Source organism: Mustela erminea, chromosome 1 (assembly GCF_009829155.1).
Source record: "Mustela erminea isolate mMusErm1 chromosome 1, mMusErm1.Pri, whole genome shotgun sequence".
Taxonomy (NCBI): Eukaryota; Metazoa; Chordata; class Mammalia; order Carnivora; family Mustelidae; genus Mustela; species Mustela erminea.
In genome coordinates, this window is record NC_045614.1 from 206,354,234 (window position 1) to 206,378,099 (window position 23,866).

Below are 23,866 nucleotides of genomic sequence, written 5' to 3' on the forward strand. Positions count from 1 at the left end.
CTCAGGTAACTGAAACCACAAAAAATAAAACCACTGATAATTAAGGGGGGGCGCGCTACTGTCCAATATCCATAAGATGGTCATTTTTGAAGGGATGAATGGGATATAATTTTTAAAACAATTATTGAATGGTATTTGGGGTCAGTTGGAGCCACACAACATTTTGCCTCATAATGATATTTCTGTTTGTATATTATTCTTACTGGACTACAGATACTTCAGTGTGAAGATGATGATGATTATGATGATGATGATGAGCAGTGTCCCCATGAGACAAGTGAGATGAGGGAGATGAATGACCCAAGTTCATGTTTGATTATCCAGTTTATCATTAACTTTTATGTCTGTCTTATTTTGCATGCATGACAAATAGATGAAAGCAGACCATGAATAATGGAAGATCATATATATTTCAAAGATTCATAGGAAAACAGAGCTTATTTTCTATGAAAATTTGGCAATGTAGATTATGAGATTTGTGGAAAGTTTGCTCTGATTGGGGTTGTAATGGTGTGGTTGTCGAGCAACTACAAATATCTAGATGGAACACCACTTGTTTTTATAAGACAAAATAAAGGAAGACAATAGGCATGGAAGATTAGTTGCAAATTTTGAACTCCATTAAAAAATAGAAGTAAATAAATATGAAATATGTAAAACAACCCTATTTTTTTTAAATACAGGAAGATTTAACACTCCACAGTTGATTTTTTGCTGCCAAATTCAATTTTGAAAGATATACTAAAGTAAAGAAAAAGAATAACATTCTATTGTTTTGAATTAGTAATTCTCAAATCAGAGTTCTTTTTTATACATTAATATGTACACACACATCTGTAATTGTGTGTACTGTATTTCTAATTATTTTCTATTTCAAGTTAGGTCATTTATTGGTGTTCAACATAAATCATCTGTTAGTGCCCAAACTCGGGATGCCAGAGGACATAATGCAGATACCTTAAAATAATAAGTTCTCTGAAATTCTCAGATTTCTCTTGGCAAATAACCCAGGGTAATCTCAGTGTGTTGACTGAAGAATGTGTGGTCAATCTGCTCGTGGCAACAGATTTCAGGTTATTAGGGTAGTAGTTTAGTAGAAGCTAGAGAATCCATATCCTCTATAGCATGATGGGCAGTGGCAACAATGTCTGTGGTCTCCCCAGCTCCAGCCCCATCTGTGAAAGCTGCCATGTCTCCAGCGGCAGCCACAGCCTGGACTACAAACCCCCAAGCCACAGCTCAGGCTTCCGTAGTAGCTGTCATAGAAAATCGTGGTGTCAGGAGTGGTGAGCTTGTTTGCTGTTTAAAGCAAAATACTGAGTTTGAATGTCATATAGCTGTGCTTATATCCCCTGAGCAGAAAGTGTGATAAAACATGGGGCCATTCCTTTGTATCATTACAAATTATTCATTCACTTGAGGCAACTCATTAATCTGTTTGCTGACACAAGGAGAGGTGCACACTCATTAAAATTTCTGAGCTTGCTTAGCTGCCTCGTTAGAACACCCTTGAACTCATTACATTCTTTCTGTTTTAATGAGAAAAGAAATCAGTCTTCAAAATCACAAAATAAAAATTCCCTGCATAGAATTCTTCATCACTAAACATATTGCATCATTCGTATTTGATGGTGTTTTCTCATTATTTTCTCATCTCCCATTTTCGTAACACTCTCTAGGTACTTGTATCTTACTTCCATCTAGATTAAAATATACTGATCACATTTAAGATTCTTAAATATATCAAATTCTCCAAATGTCAAGTTTATTTCTCAAGTTGAATACACACACACACACACACACACACACACACACACGAAAACTATTTTGACTTTATACATCAGTTTGTAAAACATACTTTTGGTTAATCAACATAGGAAAATTTATTTTAGAAACTGAGAGACAGCCCAAGAGACTAAATTTACTTTTATAGTCAATCAATCAATCAATCAATCAATCTGTAATCAGTTCAAAAATATTTTCTTTATATACTACTCATTTGTCCAGATCAGGCCATCCCCAAAGTATTAGTTAAAAATGCAGATGACCTTGCCTCATGGTTTATAGTAACCCTTTTTATCTTTACTTTTCTTCATAATCCATATGTCATATATTTTATCAAACCTCTCCTTAAATCTCATAATCTCATTCTACATTCCTCCCCAATACATACTTGCAGCAGTTAGGACTTTTGTTCTTACCCATGTGTTCCATTCAGTATTTCATCCCTCTGTTCATATCCCTAATTTCATCATGGTATCTTTATTCTTATATTTTCTTTACAATTATGTGTGTGTCCACCTTTTTATTTTCTCTCAGGCAATATGCAAACTTTTTTATGCTATTATTTATTTATTAAGGCTTTAGTTAGTTTTGGTTTTTTTTAACCTATATACTCTTAAAATCGTATAACATTTTTAACAGAGTCTCTTAACTTGAAAATCCCCAAGAATGAATGTGCAATCAGGAAATAACTGAATCAGGAAACACGGAAAGTAGAGGGCCTCTGTTCACTGGTTGCTCAGCTCACTCTGTGAAGACAGTAAACCAAATCCAAAGTTTAAGCCCCACTGGAGCATGATCAGATCTTGGACTTGGGTTTTTAACAGTGTGTTTACTTTATATGACCTTAGACATGTTACAGAACATTTTGTTTTGTTATTGTTGTATTGCATTGTTTTGGCTTTGAAATTTATAAGTAACATTTATAAGTAACAATTTATAAGTAACATTAAATAAATGTAACATTATAAGTTACATTTATAAGTAACATTTTATTGAAGTGTAATTGATATATAATATTACACAAGTTTCAGGTATACAACATGATGTTTTGATATTTGTATATATTGTGAAATGATCACAATAAGTCTAAATAATACCTACCACCATACAGTTGTAATTCTTCTTGTGATGAGAACTTTTAAGATTTACTCTCCTAGAGATTTTCAAATATGCAATACAGTAGTATTAGCTATAGTTACCATGCTGTATAATACATCATTATGACTTACTTATTTTATAACTGATTTATACCTTTTAACCCCTTTCACCCATTTTTACTATTCCACCCCCATCCTCTGCTTTTAGCAACCACCAATCTATGAGCTCAGTGTTTAGTTTTTTTAGATTCTGCACATATATGAGATCATACAATATATGTCTTTCTCTTGACTTACTTCACTTAGCATATACCCTCAAGGTCCATCCATGTTCTTATAAATGGCAAGATTACCTTCTTTTTTTATGGATGAGTAATACTCCATTCTATGTGTGGCGTGTGTGTGTGTGTGTGTGTGTGTGTATTATTCTTTCTTTATCCATTTATCCATTGATGGACCCAGGTTGCTTACACACATGACTACTGTAAATAATGCTGCAAAGAACATGGGTGTACAGAACTTCCTGACTTAGTGTTTTTGTAACATTTTAAAATATTTTATTTATTTATTTGAAAGAGAGAGAAAGTGAGAAAAAGAGAGCATAAGCAGGCAGAGGGGCAGAGGGAGAGGGAGAAGCTGACATTCTGCTGAGCAAGGAGCCCAATGCTGGGGCTCGTCCAAGACCCTGGGATTACGACATGAGCAGAAAGTAGACACATAAGACCCTTAAGCAACTGAGCCACTCAGGCGCTCCAATACCATTTTTGATCATTCATTCTCCCAGCTGGATTTGTTAATTGTTCTTACAAACAAAAACATTTGATGAATTAATGAAAAATTATATTCTACAAGCTATAACTTGTAGCAATTCTCTAAGATAGAATATGGATTAAAATGGTTTTTAAGTTTTAAAGGAATATTTAACCCAGTATTTGCCCTGACTGTTAAATCCTTTTGCCTTCTTATCAAAATTTATTCTATTTCTACTTTCCATTTTGAAAAAAAGTTGGAAAATTTTTAATTCCCAAAAAGTCATTTTGAAGCCAAACAATCACAAATAAATCTAGTGCATTTAAGAATCCCATGAATGGTGGGGTGCCTGGGTGGCTCAGTGGATTAAGCCGCTGCCTTCAGCTCAGGTCATGATCTCAGGGTCCTGGGATCGAGTCCCTCATCGGGCTCTCTGCTCAGCAGGGAGCCTGCTTCCTTCTCTCTCTCTCTGCCTGCCTCTCCATCTACTTGTGATCTCTCTCAGTCAAATAAATAAATAAAATCTTAAAAAAATAAAGAATCCCATGAATGGTTAACTAAATCTGCTAGATTGTTTGACTGTGATGACTAATTTATATGCTCATTTCTAATGCAAATAACTATGTCCATATAATATAAAAATCAATATATTTCACAAATTTTTTAAAAAACTCAATAATGAAATATATCCTTATTCAGGTATTTTCCAAAGAAGAAAAGAAGCATGTGGTTAAGAACAAAAAGTTGTGAAATAATACCATCAAATATATAAAATAAATATTTTTATTGCTTTTTTATTTCTGAGTTAAAAAATAGAAAAATGATAATATCCTTTAGATATGAATTATCTTTGAAAACTGAGAATGTATATTTTTTTGAAAGTTTTTGTTTTTCTCTTAATTTGGTGGATTCAATGACTTGGATGATTCTTTGTCATTCTCTTTTCAGGGACTTTCTGCAAGGAAGCAATGACTTGATGTGAAACTCAGATCCTGTACTGATGTATGAAATGATGAAAATATATTCTCCACTGGCCAAATTATAGTTTTTTTTTTTATTTTTTATTTCCAGCATAACAGTATTCATTATTTTTGCACCACACCCCGTGCTCCATGCAATCCGTGCCCTCTATAATACCCACCACCTGGTACCCCAACCTCCCACCCCCCGTCCCTTCAAAACCCTCAGATTGTTTTTCAGAGTCCATAGTCTCTCATGGTTCACCTCCCCTTCCAATTTCCCCCAACTCCCTTCTCCACTCTAAGTCCCCATGTTTTTATTTGAAAGTTAAGAGCACTTTTTCTTCTTTAATTTGATTTTTTCAGTGTTCCAAGATTTATTGTTTATTCACTACGCCAAGTGCTCCATGTAATACATGCCCTCCTTAATAGCCACTGCCAGACTCGCCCAACACCCCACCCCCTCCAAAACCCTCGGTATTTTGTATTTTTCTCAGAGTGCACAGTCTCTGATGGTTCATCTCTCCCTCTGGTTCCCCACAACTCACTTCTCCTCTCCTTCACGCAATGTCCTCTGTGTTATTCCTTATGCTCCACAAGTAAGTGAAACTATGTGATAATTTACTTTCTCTGCTTGACTTATTTCACTCAACATAATCTCTAGTGTTGATACTAAAGTTGGGTATTCATCCTTTCTGATGGAGGCATAATACCCCATTGTATATATGGACCATATCTTCTTTATCCATTCATCTGTTGAAGGACATCTTGGTTCTTTCCACAGTTTGGCGACTGTGACCATTCCTGCTATTAATGTTGGGGTACAGATGGTCCTTCTGTTCACTAGTCCGTATCTTTGGGTCAGTTGTGCAATTGCAGGGTCATAGGGAAGCTCTATTTTTAATTTCTTTATATACTACTCATTTGTCCAGATCAGGCCATCCCCAAAGTATTAGTTAAAAATGCAGATGACCTTGCCTCATGGTTTATAGTAACCCTTTTTATCTTTACTTTTCTTCATAATCCATATGTCATATATTTTATCAAACCTCTCCTTAAATCTCATAATCTCATTCTACATTCCTCCCCAATACATACTTGCAGCAGTTAGGACTTTTGTTCTTACCCATGTGTTCCATTCAGTATTTCATCCCTCTGTTCATATCCCTAATTTCATAAGTGTAATTGATATATAATATTACACAAGTTTCAGGTATACAACATGATGTTTTGATATTTGTATATATTGTGAAATGATCACAATAAGTCTAAATAATACCTACCACCATACAGTTGTAATTCTTCTTGTGATGAGAAATTTTAAGATTTACTCTCCTAGAGATTTTCAAATATGCAATACAGTAGTATTAGCTATAGTTACCATGCTGTATAATACATCATTATGACTTACTTATTTTATAACTGATTTATACCTTTTAACCCCTTTCACCCATTTTTACTATTCCACCCCCATCCTCTGCTTTTAGCAACCACCAATCTATGAGCTCAGTGTTTAGTTTTTTTAGATTCTGCACATATATGAGATCATACAATATATGTCTTTCTCTTGACTTACTTCACTTAGCATATACCCTCAAGGTCCATCCATGTTCTTATAAATGGCAAGATTACCTTCTTTTTTTATGGATGAGTAATACTCCATTCTATGTGTGGCGTGTGTGTGTGTGTGTGTGTGTGTGTATTATTCTTTCTTTATCCATTTATCCATTGATGGACCCAGGTTGCTTACACACATGACTACTGTAAATAATGCTGCAAAGAACATGGGTGTACAGAACTTCCTGACTTAGTGTTTTTGTAACATTTTAAAATATTTTATTTATTTATTTGAAAGAGAGAGAAAGTGAGAAAAAGAGAGCATAAGCAGGCAGAGGGGAAGAGGGAGAGGGAGAAGCTGACATTCTGCTGAGCAAGGAGCCCAATGCTGGGGCTCGTCCAAGACCCTGGGATTACGACATGAGCAGAAAGTAGACACATAAGACCCTTAAGCAACTGAGCCACTCAGGCGCTCCAATACCATTTTTGATCATTCATTCTCCCAGCTGGATTTGTTAATTGTTCTTACAAACAAAAACATTTGGTGAATTAATGAAAAATTATATTCTACAAGCTATAACTTGTAGCAATTCTCTAAGATAGAATATGGATTAAAATGGTTTTTAAGTTTTAAAGGAATATTTAACCCAGTATTTGCCCTGACTGTTAAATCCTTTTGCCTTCTTATCAAAATTTATTCTATTTCTACTTTCCATTTTGAAAAAAAGTTGGAAAATTTTTAATTCCCAAAAAGTCATTTTGAAGCCAAACAATCACAAATAAATCTAGTGCATTTAAGAATCCCATGAATGGTGGGGTGCCTGGGTGGCTCAGTGGATTAAGCCGCTGCTTTCAGCTCAGGTCATGATCTCAGGGTCCTGGGATCGAGTCCCTCATCGGGCTCTCTGCTCAGCAGGGAGCCTGCTTCCTTCTCTCTCTCTCTGCCTGCCTCTCCATCTACTTGTGATCTCTCTCAGTCAAATAAATAAATAAAATCTTAAAAAAATAAAGAATCCCATGAATGGTTAACTAAATCTGCTAGATTGTTTGACTGTGATGACTAATTTATATGCTCATTTCTAATGCAAATAACTATGTCCATATAATATAAAAATCAATATATTTCACAAATTTTTTAAAAAACTCAATAATGAAATATATCCTTATTCAGGTATTTTCCAAAGAAGAAAAGAAGCATGTGGTTAAGAACAAAAAGTTGTGAAATAATACCATCAAATATATAAAATAAATATTTTTATTGCTTTTTTATTTCTGAGTTAAAAAATAGAAAAATGATAATATCCTTTAGATATGAATTATCTTTGAAAACTGAGAATGTATATTTTTTTGAAAGTTTTTGTTTTTCTCTTAATTTGGTGGGTTCAATGACTTGGATGATTCTTTGTCATTCTCTTTTCAGAGACTTTCTGCAAGGAAGCAATGACTTGATGTGAAACTCAGATCCTGTACTGATGTATGAAATGATGAAAATATATTCTCCACTGGCCAAATTATAGTTTTTTTTTTTATTTTTTATTTCCAGCATAACAGTATTCATTATTTTTGCACCACACCCCGTGCTCCATGCAATCCGTGCCCTCTATAATACCCACCACCTGGTACCCCAACCTCCCACCCCCCGTCCCTTCAAAACCCTCAGATTGTTTTTCAGAGTCCATAGTCTCTCATGGTTCACCTCCCCTTCCAATTTCCCCCAACTCCCTTCTCCACTCTAAGTCCCCATGTTTTTATTTGAAAGTTAAGAGCACTTTTTCTTCTTTAATTTGATTTTTTCAGTGTTCCAAGATTTATTGTTTATTCACTACGCCAAGTGCTCCATGTAATACATGCCCTCCTTAATAGCCACTGCCAGACTCGCCCAACACCCCACCCCCGCCCCTCCAAAACCCTCGGTATTTTGTATTTTTCTCAGAGTGCACAGTCTCTGATGGTTCATCTCTCCCTCTGGTTCCCCACAACTCACTTCTCCTCTCCTTCACGCAATGTCCTCTGTGTTATTCCTTATGCTCCACAAGTAAGTGAAACTATGTGATAATTTACTTTCTCTGCTTGACTTATTTCACTCAACATAATCTCTAGTGTTGATACTAAAGTTGGGTATTCATCCTTTCTGATGGAGGCATAATACCCCATTGTATATATGGACCATATCTTCTTTATCCATTCATCTGTTGAAGGACATCTTGGTTCTTTCCACAGTTTGGCGACTGTGACCATTCCTGCTATTAATGTTGGGGTACAGATGGTCCTTCTGTTCACTAGTCCGTATCTTTGGGTCAGTTGTGCAATTGCAGGGTCATAGGGAAGCTCTATTTTTAATTTCTTAAGCAATTTCCATACTGCTTTCCAAAGTGGCGCTTCTGTTATAAATTCAAAATATTTTTCCTTCACTCAGACAAAAATTAATTAAATAATAAAATAGGGTGTAATAGTATATGATAATGTACCTTACTAAGAGTGTCATAGACAGTGTTTTTCAATCTAATTACATGGATGGCTGCTTTTGTTTTGTTGTTGTTGTTGTTGTTGTTGTTTTTGTTTTTTTGTTGTTGTTGTTGTTTTTTAGCCCTATAGGGAATGTTTATAGACTGCGGAACTATTACCTGTTCAAATGTGAAACAATGGAGCTCTACTCCTGACATACAACTGTATCTCATTTGCTGTGTACACTGATAGTCCACAACACCCAGACTGGATTAACTAAAAGGCTAGCTGATAACTGATGGCCAAGAAAAGTTATTTTTATGTAGACTGAATAAGTCTGTGCCTTTGAAGGAAGACTTCTGATAGAGATAGAGAGATGCATAGAGATATAGATGAAATCCAGATAAAACTAACATTGAAAGTAAGTTTTAATTCTCTATAACAACAAAATGTTACAGAAATGGTTTTTCTATTTAAAAAATGTAATCCTTCACATCCTCATAAGGCATGTATGTTCATGGAAGCTCAGCAGAACTTTCAAAATACAGGGAGAAAATACAGGGCAGAGAAAGCTACATTGTTGCACCTAGATTCAGAAAACATTGGCCTTGGTCCTGATTCTGTTACTAGAGCTTACCTAACTCTGTAGAAGCCTATTACTTTTCTGAGGGTGTGTGTGTGTGTGTGTGTGTGTGTGTGTGTGTTTACCTGCAAGATAATGAAGCATAGCCTTGCTGTCATTTAATGTCTGGTTTTGGCAAGTTTATGACACTACTATCTAATTGAATCAAATATATTTTACCAATTTTGACACATTAAAAAAATCTTAATTTTTTGCTGTTACCTGAGTATATCATTTGATTTTAGGGAAAAAAATTGGTATTTTCTTATATCTTTTTTTCTTATTTCATCAGTAAGATCTCCACTCCTGTTTATTTTTATCAAAGAAAATTCAGATCTATTAGAAGACTCTGTGGATTCAGCTGTGTTTAGCATCAGTTTAAGCTAAAAAATAAATTAGTTCAATATTATGTTTGGTTGTTTCTTTCCCTTATTGAGCTGAAAAAATTCTTCAGTATGAGAATGGTGGTAGAGAAGAATGCCATGTCTAGTTGTGAAAATACAGTAAGAATGTAAGAGAACTAACTAAAAAGTCTTAATTAAAATGCTTTGAGTTAAATGATCTCACAGGAAAAAAATTACCCCAATTCATTACTGACTTATAGGTCAGCTGCTTGATGCAAATGTCAAATGAAATAATGTGCTGAAGAGTATGATACACAGGATGAGATTATTCAAATTAAAAAATTCTTGGAAAGGCCATTTATTTTATAATTAGACTAGTGAAAAATATTTGATCTATTACCATTTGATTGTCCTTAAAATAAAAAAGCCAAATGAATTTTGAATAAGTGGAAAGATTTATTATGCATTATTCTGAATTAAAAATGTGATTTGACTTATATAAAACACATATATTTGATAAATAAATACATAGATATATTAAATTGCCTTAGCTTTTTGTTGTTGACTTAAATCTAAACATTATCTAAATAAAAGTAAGAGTCTGAAAAACAATCTGAGGGGTTTGAGTTTGAAAAATATTAAATTACAACCATTTAAACTTTTTTTTTCATTTCAGTCTAGAATTATTAGTTTTTACATCTAGTTGTATGCATATTTGTGAGGTATATGAAAAAAAAAAGTTTCTAAACCAGGGAGATTGCTTCCCTCATTGAAAACTGAGTAACATTTTCCTTTCAGTCTTGTAGAGTCCTAATGTCAGAGCAGGCAAAATAACTATTGTGTCTCCATCACTCCACACTTAATCAGGTGATAGTTCCAAAGTCTGCAGATGTATCTTATAGGGCTAAAAACAAAAACAGTATATCATTTTCATGTACTTGAGTTCCATGAACAAAATAAAAACCATATTTCATTTTCAAAGTTGATATTTTATTAGAAGGGGAACAGATAATCAGTTATAAACAGAAAAGAAGAGGATGCTTAAATTATGAGGAAGATGTAGGAATATATTGAAAAGTCCAAAATTCTGAAAAGATAAATACATTTGTGGAAATAATCCCAGCATGATATTAAATGTTCAGATACTGCACTCAGTTTTGTAAGTTTAGATGTTGGGTTACTGACACAGGAGTTTGTTAGAAGCCAGAGAATCCATATCCTCCATAGCACAGCGGGAAGCAGCTGCCGTATCTGTGGCCCCTCCAACAACAGCCATGGCCCAGTCTGGGGAAGTTGGCCCATCCCCAGCCATATCCACAGTCCAGGCCACAAAAGCTTCCACAGCTACAACCTAGGCCTCCATAGTAGTTGGTGCAATGGCTCCTGGCATCAGGGGTGGTGAGTTGTTTTTCTGGTCAAAGATTTTGAGTATCAGGGACGCCTGGGTGGCTCAGTTGATTAAGCAGCTGCCTTCGGCTCAGGTCATGATCCCAGCATCCTGGGATCGAGTCCCACATCGGGCTCCTTGCTTGGCAGGGAGCCTGCTTCTCCCTCTGCCTCTGCCTGCCATTCTGTCTGCCTGTGCTTACTCTCCCCCAGCCTGATAAATAAATAAAATCTTTAAAAAAAAAAAAAGATTTTGAGTATCAATGGCAACATGTCTAGAGTGACACTTATATCCCTTGAGCAAATCATGTGGTAAAATACATACCACCTATTTTTGAGTCATTCTATGTGTTACTCCTGTTTGACACAATTTTGACATATGAAGAGCCCCTCAAACTCATGAAAGTGTTTGAATTTGCATTGTTGCCTAGGCATGGTGTCCTTTAAACATACTGCATCCTTTTTATGAGAAAGAATTGTTGTATTTTCAAAGTCTGGACATCCCAGACAAAATAAAATTCCTTATAGCCAGGGATATTAAATAACACATTTGGTAGTGTTATGTTTTAAAATTAAATATTGCATCATCCCTGGCTTATCTTGAATTGTTATGCTTTACTTAAGATTAAATGAAAGAAATCGGTTAAATTCAAGGTGCTAAAATTTACTATATCCCTTCAAAGGCATCTAATACTTCATGGTAAAGTCTTTTTTCAAAGCTAAAGAAACATTTGGAAGTCTGGAGGCATTAGCTCACCTGCTGTGAACACCAGTATAGAACTTCAGGGGAAAAAAAAGAAGTTGAAATAAAACTATCATTTTTCTCTTATTTTATAACATTGGCCACCATAAAAATATTCTCTTTTCTGATTTTGCATACTAGTTTGGAAAATGAACATTTGGATTAACAACATGATAATATTGCTCAAATATTAAAGACAAATCAGAGTAATCAAAAATCATAAGCAACATTAAAGATTATTCAAAATTCCTTTTTTTCACATCTAGACTCCCTTTCTGGTTTATCTTCTATCCAAAAATAGATTACATTTGCTTCCTGCCGTATAGACACCTTTTCCTCCTTTTCCCCTAATCCATTATTTACCTTCTTATCCAATCAGTTTTCAAATATCACTTTGCCTCAGTTCCTCTCAGTTCCCACTTAGGGTGTGGGAAATAGGGGAAATAATGAAATATATACAATTTCTCTTTGGCTTTCCTCCATTTTTTATACAATTCATACTTAAGTTCTTCCATATATATCTTCATTCTTACCATAATATTTTTGCCTTTGTATTCTCTTTGCCTAAGTTTTTTGTTAAATTTTATTTAAATTCAATTAATTAACATACAGTATATCATTAGTTTCAGATGTAGAGTTCAGTTATTCATCAATTCCATGAAACACCCAGTGCTCATTACATCTTTTTGCCTATTGTATGTTTTGTTTTCTGTTTCAGAAAATAGCTAAGTGTCTGCTAAGATATGAAATACTTATTAAGATCTTAGATGCTGAGAAAAAAAAAATGCCTAATTCCCTGTGAAAAAGAGGTTTTAACATTGGAAATCTCCAAAAATATAAGTATAATGTAAAAAGACAGGGTAGAGAAAAAGACCCACTGAAGGCAAAAAGTCCTTCAGCTTACTCCAAGCAGTTAATCACTTAAACCCAAGACTGGCCTGAATCCTGCTTGAACCCCACCAGATACATTTTTAATTTGAATGAAAGATCTAAATTCTTTTCAAACTCTCATGGCTTCAAATATACCATCCAGTTTTTTTGAGCTTATAAAAATGATGTATTTTCCAAGCTGGACTTGTTGACTGATGAACTCCTACTAGTATGCTGCAGAAAACCAATAAGGACGAGTTAAACGGGCAAATGCACTCTAAGATTCTTACAGGTAAAGATCACGTCTTCCCTAGACATGGATATCTCTATAAATGCATCTGAGGATTCAAAGGGGGAATTGTCTCAAATAGTTTTCCTGCTTTCGAGGAACATAAAGCCATCATTTCATTTGCTTTTGTTGTTTTTTAAAGCATAGTATAAAATATCCACGTCCTAAGTGTACAAGTTAGTGATATTTTGCGTTTATTGACAGACCACCTATATTGATCACACTCAAGATCCCCAAATTTTCTCTTGACCCTACCAAGTTAGTATTACTCTCTAGAAGTTTGTCTCATCTGGACATCACATGAATGGCATCAGATGGTATACCAGCAGCTTTTTGCTCCTGAATGATTTTGTTCATCCCTGTCTCTGTGAAATACATCGTTGTTACATATAACTTTAGTTTTGTTGTTTTCATTACTGCAAAGTAGCCCATTGTATGACTAAAGCACAATTTATTTACTATTTTGCTCTGGTAAATCTGTATTTGTGTAGTTTCCTTCCTTCCCTGCCTCCCTTCCTTCTTTCCTTCCTTCTTTTCTTCCTAATATGAATAAAGTTGCTATATACCTTTTACTAGTGGTTCTTTTTGTAGACCGAGGTGTTCCTTTACTTTGGGTATGCATGGGACACACATTGCTAATTTATACTATATATATTTAGCTTCAGTAGATTCTACTAAATAATTTTCTAATATAGTTGCTAAATTTACAATACCACCAGCAGCTTATGAAAGTTCTAGTTGTTCTACAACCTTACCCACATTGGTCATTTCAACATCTAAATCTGATCATCTTTAGGGTACATAGTGATATCTGAATATTATTTTAATTTGGTTTTCCTGATCAATGATGACATTGAGAATTTTACATAAGCTTATAAGCGGCTTAAATATCCTCTCTTTTGAAATGCCTGTTCAAGTATTTTGTCCATTTTTAAGTGGCCTTGTTTGCTATTAATCAATTAATCAATATTTTATAATTGATTAAGAGGAACTCTTTACATTTTTGGGTGTTGGCATTTTGTCAGATTTATATATTAAAATTATTTTCACTTAGTATGTGACTTAAAATTTTTCCACTTTAAAATCTCTCTCTATATAAACATAATGTTGTAACATAATAACATCTAATTTATTCATCTTTTTCTTTTATGTTTAATGTTTTTGGTTCTAATCAAATTTTGACGACCTCACACAGTGTTAGTTAACTATTTTTATCTCCTTTTTTTCAGAATTGTTGCATTTTCATTGATCATTCTAAAATAAAAATAGTTGATAATTTGAATATTTCATGCTCATTCAGCCAAGCTGAAGCAATAAAATTACAAATAAGTCAAACAGGTTTCATTCTGTATGTCACACTCTGCCTATTTGACTCTGACAGATATGCCTCGGTTTTGGGGGTTGGTGAACTGGCTGTGATGTGTTCTCCTTAACATAAGCAATAGCTTTTCCCTGGAAATAAAGATGAGCTGGAGCATTTCTCCAAATCTAGCAGAGGAACATAAAAACAGTCATTTCAAATTCTAATAATATAATATTATACTAGGAACGTCAAATATCTGCTCCAAGTGATGGTGTTGATTATTCTTCTTTATAGCTACAGAAGGCATTTCTCACAAATCTGGAGAAATGTTATTAACCATTAAGAAATTAGAATAGCTATTGTTTTACTCTGTCAAGCTAAATAGTATAGTCATGCGGTGAAGTCATCAAGTTATTACTTTCCCTGATCTAGCCAGTGCAAAGCTAATAAACTATGAGTAGTTTGACTGAAAGGGTAGACCTTACTATCTGGCTAAACAAAACTATTTTTATGTTTAGTAAACAAATCTGAGTCTTTCAAATCTACCTTAAATATTTTACATAGCATTTGATCTTAGCATTGCTTGCTAATTATTTTTTTTCAGATCCAGCTAAACTAGAAATTAATAGCTTCAAGATTCTAAATCAAAACTAATAGCACTAACCAAAAATAGGTGGTTATGTGGAAAGCAGATGAGTCCTCATAAACTCTGTTTTATATTGCTATGATAATTGCAGGAACGTGTAACCAGAATTTCAAGACTATTTCTTTGAAATGATGCAAGATGGGAAATGCACTGTGAAAGATAAAGTCAGAATTCAGTTAAATAAATAAATAAATAAAGTAAGCCATATGTTCCATTTTAAATTAGGATAATTTATTGCAAAGGAAACTGAGAAATTCTACAGTTATGAAAGTGCATGTAGGGGATACCAGAAGCAGGCAAATAAAAGATGATGAATATTCCTAGAATCTAAGGTGCAAAATACTTTTCATCTTGGCTTGGTCCCAGCTGATGTTGCTTCGTTCACGTTTTGATTAATTTGAGTTAAACACATTATGGCCTCAGACATTGGACTTCCAGGGCAGGATTTCAGTAGAAGCTAGAGAATCCATATCCTCCATAGCACCGAGGGCGGAAGCAGCCACATCCGTAACTTCCCCAGCCCCAGCCCAGCCTGCGGAAACTGCCACATCCCCAGCCACGGCCACAGCCCAGGCCACCAAAACCTCCACAGCCATAGCCCAGGCCTCCATAGTAGTTGCCGTAGTAGCTCATGGTGTTAGGCGTGTTGAGTTTAGTTTGCTGTATTCAAGGCTAGATCTTGAATGTGAATGTCAGCATGTGTAAAGGGATGCTTATATACTTTGGTTAAAGCATGTAAAAAATCACGTGTATACACTCCTTTTGTGTCATTTCTCAATTATCTACTTGACACAATTCATTCATTCATTGTCCCCTGACATAGGGAGAGGCCCCAACACTCATTAAAATGTTTAAGATTGCTTTGGTGCCTAGTTAGGTGGCCTCTAAAAGTTATTGCATCACTTTATAAGAAGGAATGCAGTATCTTCAAAGGCTGAACATATCAGACCCTAAACAGAATTCTTCATAGCTAAGCATGCCAATCATATCTGCTGGTGGTGTGTTTCTCAATGAAATGTTCTTCATCTCTGTTTTGATTTTGTTTTTGTTTTTGTTTTTTCTAGATTGCTGTACTTCATTTACAAGTTGAATCAAAGAAATGGGTCAAAGTCAAAGCTCTATCATCTATCCTATCCTTTTAAAGCATCTTACTCCTCAGGCTAAAAAATGAGTTATCTACCTATTTCAGAGATAAGGAAATGGAAATATTTGAGAGCCAAGAAGAATCAGCTTGACTGTTGTGATATCGGTAAGGAATTTTAGGAAATAAATACATAAATAATCTATGTTTTCTTTGATTTTAGAACATTGGTTACATAACTGATACACTTTTTACTTTTTATATTACTTTGAAAAATAATAACCATTTTTGCTTGTTATAATTGATGAACTAATATTGATATGTAATTATTAACTAAAATCCATAGTTTATATTGCATTCTTCGTGTTGTACTGTTCCATGGGCTTTGACAAGGATGGGACAAAATTGTTCACAAACTGAAGGCAAGTCACTGTAATCAAATCTTTATTTCAGAGTAGCTTTCAAAGCTGACTAAAAGTTATCCTTCCAAATCCTAATCATCTTCTCTGGTATGAGATCTACCCAGGTTGCTTCCCAAAATGCAGATCATGGGGCACCTGAGTGGCTAAGTCAGTTAAGCATTTGCCTTCAGCTGACGTCATGAACTCAGGGTCCTGGGATCAAATCCCACGTTGAGCCCCCTGCTCTGGTGGGGAGTCTGCTTCTCTCTCTTCCTCTGCTACTCCCTCTGCATGTGCTTGATCAAGCTCTCTCTCTCTCCCTTTCTCTCTGTGTCAAATAAATGATTCTATTTAAAAATGCAGATTGTGGGACACCCAGGTGGCTCAGTGGGTTAAGCCTCTGCCTTCGGCTCAGGTCATGATCTCAGGGTCCTGGGATGGAGCCCCACATCGTGCTCTCTGCTCAGCAGGGAGCCTGCATCCCCTTCTCTCTCTGTCTGTTCCTCTGTCTACTTGTGATCTCCCCCTATCTCTGTCAAATCAATAAATAAAATCTAAAAAAAAATCTCTTCTCTATTTTTACATTCATTATTTCCTCTCATTTCTTCATCCATATATCTAATATTGCATTTTATCTCTTATTTTTTAATTAACAGAACATTTTTAGTCACTTTTAAGTTTCAGAAAAATTGAGCAAAAAGTACAGTTTCTATACCCTACACACGCACACACACACACACACACGCACGCACACACACATTTCCCCCATTATTAAACATCTTGAATTAGTATGGTATATAAATTACAATTAATGAACCAAGTTGATATGTTATTATTAGTTGAACTTTATAGTTTATATGAGGGTTCACTCCTTGTGTCACACTATTCTATGGGTTCTAACAAATGCATAATATCATGTAATCATCATTAAACCACTAAAAATCCTCTGTACTCCACCCATTCTTCCCTCCCTTCCCCCAAACTCTTGCAACCACGAAATTTGCTCTCTGCATTGTTTCACCTTTGCCAGAATGTCATAGTTGGAATTTTACAGTATGTAGCTTTTTCACATTGACTTCTTTCACTCAGCAGTAAGCTTTCATCATACCTCCACATCTTCTGCAGCTTGATAGCTCACTTCTTTTTATCACTGGACAATATTCCATTGTCTAGAGGTGCCACAGTTTGTTTACCTGTTCTCCTATGGAAGGAAACTTGATTGCTTCCAAGTTTGGACAATAAAGAATAAAACTATAAATGTCTGTGTTCAGGTCTTTGTGTGGACCTAAGTTTTCAGCTCATTTGGGTAAAACCAGGGAGAGTTATTACTGGATCTTATGTGCAAGACTATGTTTAGTTTTGTATGAAACTGGCAGACTGTCTTCCAAAGTGGCTGCACCACTGTGCTTTTGATCAGCAATAAATGAGGGCTGCTGTTGCTCCACAACCATGTCAGCATTTGTTGCTGTCAGCGTTTGGAATTATAGTCATTCTAATAGGTATGTTAAACTTCTTTTAGAGTATCATTGAGTCTCTGTGCTCCATTAACCATTAATAGGCTATGACAGCCAGATCAAAATGTAAAGTATGTGAAATTTCTCTTTGCCACCCATCAATTTTCATCCAGTCTATAGTCAATCCATTTTCTTCCTTCCTCTTGTACCTTCACTTCTAAAACAAGTTTCCCACTTGTATTCCCTTTGCCTAGTCTGTGCTCTTTTTCTTTTCTCCTTTTCTTCTCGGGAAATACCATACTAATCTCTACTAAGATAACAAATATGTGTTTTTAAGGTCTCAGTGTCAAAAAGATAATCCAAATTCAAAGGCTCTGTCAAATTCAGTAAGATTCCCTTATACGTTGGAAATGCCTTCAGAATCTCAAAAATGTAGACATAATGTTAAAAGATAAAGGGTGGGGAAAAGATGAGGGCAAAACTTACTCAGCTAACTCTAAGAAGTTAGTCATTTGTCAAAGCTGACCCAAACTGGTTGGTTCTTCCAGTAGTACCCTTAAATTTAGGCTTGAATCTAAGTTCTTCAGAATCTTATATGACCTCAAATATAGTATTCAGGTTTTCTTCCTTTTTTAAATTTAGTTTTATTTATTTGTGTGTCAGAGAGAGAGAGCACAAGCATGGGGAGCAGCAGGCTGAGGGAGAAGCAGAATCCTTGTTGAGCAAGGAGCCAGATACAGGACTCAATCACAAAACACTGGGATCTTGACCTGAGTGGAGCACAGACATTTAACCCACTGAGTCACCCAAACATCCCAAGTTTTCTTTGTTTTACAAGTAATTTTCAAGTGATGCAATTTCTCAGTTGGATTTGATTATTTTTCTTTAATATCTACCATGTAATAGAAACACAAAAAATAAGTCCTGAAAGGATGAATGAATTTTAAGGTCTGTAAACATAAGCACCATGTTTCTCCCAGGTACAGGTAACATCTGGCTGCATCTAACCAAGAAGGATTTAAAAGAGGAATGAGCTCAAATGACTTTCTGTCTTTAGAGGAATGTATAACCATCGTACATTTGCATTGGTTCTTTGTTTTCAAGCATAATAATGAGTTCTATATTATGTATAAATTTAGGCTTAAAATTTGATGCATCCTTACAAATAAGCATGTACTATCTATTCCAATCATACCTTAATGCCTAAAATGTCTCTATTGTTCCTTTTTGGTCAATATCACTTTCTGGAAATAACCATCTGTCTAGATTTTGACAACAGTTTCTGTAGACCCTATCAATAATTTTCCCAAAAGGCGGGTGAGCAGGGTACCTTGATGGCTCAGTTGGTTGAGTAACCGGCTTTTCATTTTGGCTCAAGTTGTGATCTCCTGGGTTATGATCTTAGGGGTCATGAGATGTAGCCTGGCTTGATCATAGGGCTCCATGCTCAGCAGGAGATCTACTTGAATATTCTCTCCCTCTGCTCTTCTCTCTGTGCATGCTCACTTTCTCTCTCTCAAATAAGTAAATACTTAAAAAAAATAACAATGATTTTCCAAAACAGTTGTTAGATTTGCAATCCCACCAGCAATAAAGAGTTTCTGTTGCTCTATATCTTTGACAATACTTGTCATTTTCAGACAATTTAATTCGATCATTCTTGTGGACATGTGACAATATTGGAATACTTTTTAAATTTTTTACCTGGCAAGTAATGATATAGGGCTCCATTAGACATGCTTATTGATCACTTAGGTATCCTCTTTTTTGAAATGTCTGTTCAAGTGTTTTGTTAGTTTTTTGTTCAGTTTTTAATATTTAAGTATTGATTTGTAACAGGAGCTCTTTATGTACTTGAATACTGGCATCTTGTCAGATCTGTGTTCTGGAAATATTTTTCTTCCTGTGTATGCTTTTTTTTTTCTTTTCACTTTAAAATGGTGTCTATCTATGAGCAGAACTTCTTAATATAATGAATGGTCCTGATTCATTCATTTAAAAATATTTTATGCTTAATGCTTTTTCTTATCTTAATTAAGAAATTCTTGGCTCCCTCACATCTTATTCTTTAATTTCCTTGTCTGCTGTCTTCAGAATTTGTTCCATTTTTATTGTTTATGCTAAATTAAAAGACAGTTGTTAATTTGAATATTTCATTCTCATTAAGTCAACAAGAAGCCATAAAAACACAAATAAATCAAGCAGGTTTAATGATGTCACACTCTGTCTATTTAACTCTGACAGATCTCTCAGTTGTGCTGCTGATGATCTGATGATGGATTTTCTCTGAACTAGGTGACAGCTTCCCATGGACGGAAATGTGTTCCAGAGCTCTTCTCTTAATTCCAACATGAATCAATACAATCTAACATTAAGAGGTATACTAATATGCTAAAACTGCATTATACTAAGAGTGCTAGTTTCTCTAATTAGTTATATTGATTATTGTTTTTCTTTATATATATAAAGTCTTTCCTCAGACTCTGATGCTACTTTTCAATTAGAGAGTAAAATAGTTTTATGTGAAATTGTGTTTTGCTCACTAAAATGAAAGAGTTCAGTCCTCTCATGGTGACACTAAAATATCTTTACCTTGATCTACTCACAGCGAAGCTGCAATACTTCTGAATTGACTGAAAGGACACAAGCTGACTGAGCACATTCATCCATGCATTCAGTAAACAAGTCTGAGATTTTCACGTGCATTGTAATAAGTTTTTAAAGTAGAGTTTGGATTTAACCCTTTTACTAGTTATTGTTACTCAGATACAACTAAATTAGAAATTAATAGTTTAAGATTCTACATCAGAATATTTGCATATCAAAATAAATGGATGTGGTCAATCAGCTGTGATAATTAAGCTCTTCAAAGGTGCATGACCAGAGCAAGATGCTTTATTTAAGAGCACTCAAGGAGGGAAGTATGCAATCAGTGTGGCAGTACGCATGGTAAAGCAGATGCCTCTCTTCAGTAAGACCTGTTCCAGTATTAACTTGTATTTCTCATGCCATTCTTGATCCTTAGCAACTCATTTCACTTTCTGGAGTCCTTTCCCAGCCAAGATGGCATTATAGTAAGCTTTACAGGGCCCCTGCCAGCTTCATAATTCTACTGGTTTTACTGAATTCAGTTAACTCAAACAGAAAACATTCACTTTTGTTTTACTACCTAAATATATAAAATTGAGAGGGGGGAGAGAGGGAGAAATGATGATACTTCATTCTGTATTTTTCATAAGCAAATACTTATGTGAAGTACTAACATGAAATGCTCACTCTTTGAAGGTCAGCGTTACAAGACACTTGTTATAATGCATAAAGTTTCAGGCCAGGAATAGCCTTGATACAGATTACTTCACAAGCGATGACAGTGATGTTTAAGTTTCCAAGATGAATAAGAAAATATTTCAGTGTACTGACAATACTGAAGAACAATGCCATGTCCCACCATGGAGGACCATGGGGGAAAATATGATACTATATATATATATATATATATAAAACTATATATATATATATAACTATATATATATATTTATATGATATAAAATATCATATAAAAATGTTTATTTTCACTGTGCATTTAGAGATATATTTTATTCTATCACTACTTTTTCTTCTTATTAAAATGGCTAAATAAAAATAAATTTTGAACAAAACATCAAAGTGCTTACTCTGCATGTCAGCCTCACTTTAGATACAAAAATATGTAAAGTTAATAGATCAGTACCAAATTCGTATACCAATGTTATCTAACTAAAAGCATTGAATAAGGTTTGGTCTAGTGTTCAGTGGAAAAAAATCTTCATTCCAACTGAGTGTTATGGATTGGAATATATCTATCTAGCCATATGGGTGTATGTTTATATCTCTCCTAGGACTTTGGTTTTTTTGTGGAGTAATTTATTTTCTTCATTGCCAGTTGGGTGCAGTTACAAATAATCACTTTGATATTTTGAGTTTCATAAAAAAATGAAAGCCACGTATGCTATTTCAAGTTCAGAATTTATTGCAAAAGGAATAGAGAAATCCCACAGTTACAAAAGCAGAAATAAAGGACACCAGGAAACATGAAAGAGACCACTATAAAATGATAAATATTCCTGAAGTCTTAGATACCAAATGTTTTTGATCTTGGCTTGACTCTGGATGATCTTGTTTGGTTTGGTTATTGTAGTCAAATTTGGATAATCCTTTTGTGGCCTCAGATGTTGGGCTTCTGGAGCAGCATTTTAGTAGAAGCCAGAGAATCCATAACTTCCATAGCAAGACGGGCGGCACCAGCCATATCTGTAGCCTCTGCAGCCCCAGCCGCAGCCCCAGCCACAACCCCGTCTGTGGAAGGTGCCACATCCCCAGCCACAGCCACAGCCCAGGCCACCAAAACCTCCATAGCCGTAGCCCAGGCCTCCATAGCAGTTGCTGTAGTAGCTCATGGTGTCAGGGGTGATGAGTTTGGTTTGTTGTTCAAGTCCAGATCCTGAGTTTGAATGTCAGCATGGGTAGAGAGATGCTTATATACCCTGAGCAGAACATATGATAAATCACATGTATACTTTTTCCTTGTGTCATGCTGCATATTATCTGCAGTGTTGTAACTCATTATTCTACTGTCTCCTGACACAGGGAGAGGCCCTCATTCCCATTAAAATACCTCGGTTTACTTAGCTTCTTATTTAGAATGTCCTTGAACCTATTGTTTAGTTTTTATGGGAAGAAATGCCTACCTCTTTAAATTTTATACATTCCAAACCCTACATTGAATTGCTTATTACCAGGTATATTACATCATTTACATTTGATGACATTCCTTTTATAGTTAAAAATTTTCTCCTTTCTGTCATCTTCCAAGTGGATAATTCCATCTCCAATTAAATTCATAGATATTTGTTCAACTTACAGCTGTTAAATCAATATTTTTCAAAAAGGAAATCTATTTATCAAGATGAGGACTGAAGAAAGTACCTCTGTTCAGAAAACAGTTTTTTAAAAAGAAGGTACATGTTGATTTTTATCATTTTAATTATAATAACCTTTATAATATTTTTGGCTTTAAGAACTATCTTCAGCAAAGAGAGAGACAGAGACTCTCCAAGCAGGCTTTCCACAGAATTTGGAGACTGACAGAGCTCAATCCCTGAGCCAAAATCAAAAGTAAGCCACTCAACCAACTGAGCCATCCAGGAGCCCCTTAACTTACATGATTTTGAATATACAATTGAGTTTTTATGAGATTCTCAAGTATTTTAACAAAGGTAAATTTCCTCATATGTTTTAATCCTAAACAGCGAGTAGGAAATTAAGCACTGCTTATGGAACTAAAGAAGAAATTATAAGTAAACGGATAGTAGCTATCATGGCTACTAACCAATGCAACTCTCTGACTCCACCTTAGCAAACTATCATTTTAAAACCAAAATGTGGTTCGATATGTCATAACCCAACATATCCCAAGTATCTTTTATCCAAATATTATTTCAATATTTCTCACCCTAAACTAGAAATAGTTGATAAGCTGAATTTTTCATTCTCAATAAGTCCTTTTAAATACATGTAACCATAAATAACTCAGACAGGATTAAGGATATCACCTCTTGTTCATATAACTCAGCCACATCATGTGAGAGCGATTAATGGTTTCTTTTTGTTCATTTGGATTTGAAAGAGATGTGTCCACCTAAGATAGAGCACTAAAAACAAAAATGAGAAACTTCAATAGTCAAATAAGAAATAAAAATAGTTTCAAGGATAAAATGTGATAGTTTTACACAAGACCAATTTTACTGTTAATGAGCAGCAAAATAGCTATACTAAAGTATTATAAAATACATAGAAAAAATGTTTGTCTCTTTGTTTTCTAAGTGAAAAATTATCAAAATGAAAGTATCCATTGAAAAATAAAGACTGTATATTTCTTTGTAGAAGTATTGTTTTATGTTCAGTTGCTGGACCCAAAGTAGATTATTTCTTTTTCCTTCTTTTCACTCTTAGGAAGTTTCCTTCGAAATACATGTTAAATAACACTATGATAAAGGGTGGTAAGAAAAAGAAAATCTGTTTTCACTTGGGATAAATAATAGTCTTTACAAATCAATAAAGGAAACTTCTGTTGTAAATTCCCAAGGTTGTCCTGTA

At 34.7% G+C, this 23,866-nt stretch overlaps 2 protein-coding genes across 2 annotated transcripts; both read right to left on the reverse strand.

The window, feature by feature from the left end:
• Nucleotides 1–15,082: 15,082 nt before the first annotated feature.
• On the reverse strand, nt 15,083–15,461 carry LOC116567506 (keratin-associated protein 19-3-like). Its single transcript, XM_032302585.1, has one exon. It carries the CDS (start codon nt 15,426–15,428, stop codon nt 15,243–15,245), a length of 186 nt encoding a protein of 61 aa, XP_032158476.1. The 5' UTR covers nt 15,429–15,461; the 3' UTR covers nt 15,083–15,242.
• A 6,279-nt stretch (nt 15,462–21,740) lies between these two features.
• On the reverse strand, nt 21,741–22,197 carry LOC116567515 (keratin-associated protein 19-7-like). Its single transcript, XM_032302593.1, has one exon. The coding sequence runs from the start codon at nt 22,165–22,167 to the stop codon at nt 21,964–21,966; it is 204 nt and encodes a 67-aa protein (XP_032158484.1). The 5' UTR covers nt 22,168–22,197; the 3' UTR covers nt 21,741–21,963.
• Between the last annotated feature and the right edge of the window lie 1,669 nt (nt 22,198–23,866).

Bases quoted from the DNA above. Each gene is read 5' to 3' on its own strand.
- LOC116567515 (XM_032302593.1), bottom strand. From the start codon at position 22,167: ATGAGCTACTACAGCAACTGCTATGGAGGCCTGGGCTACGGCTATGGA.
- LOC116567506 (XM_032302585.1), bottom strand. From the start codon at position 15,428: ATGAGCTACTACGGCAACTACTATGGAGGCCTGGGCTATGGCTGTGGA.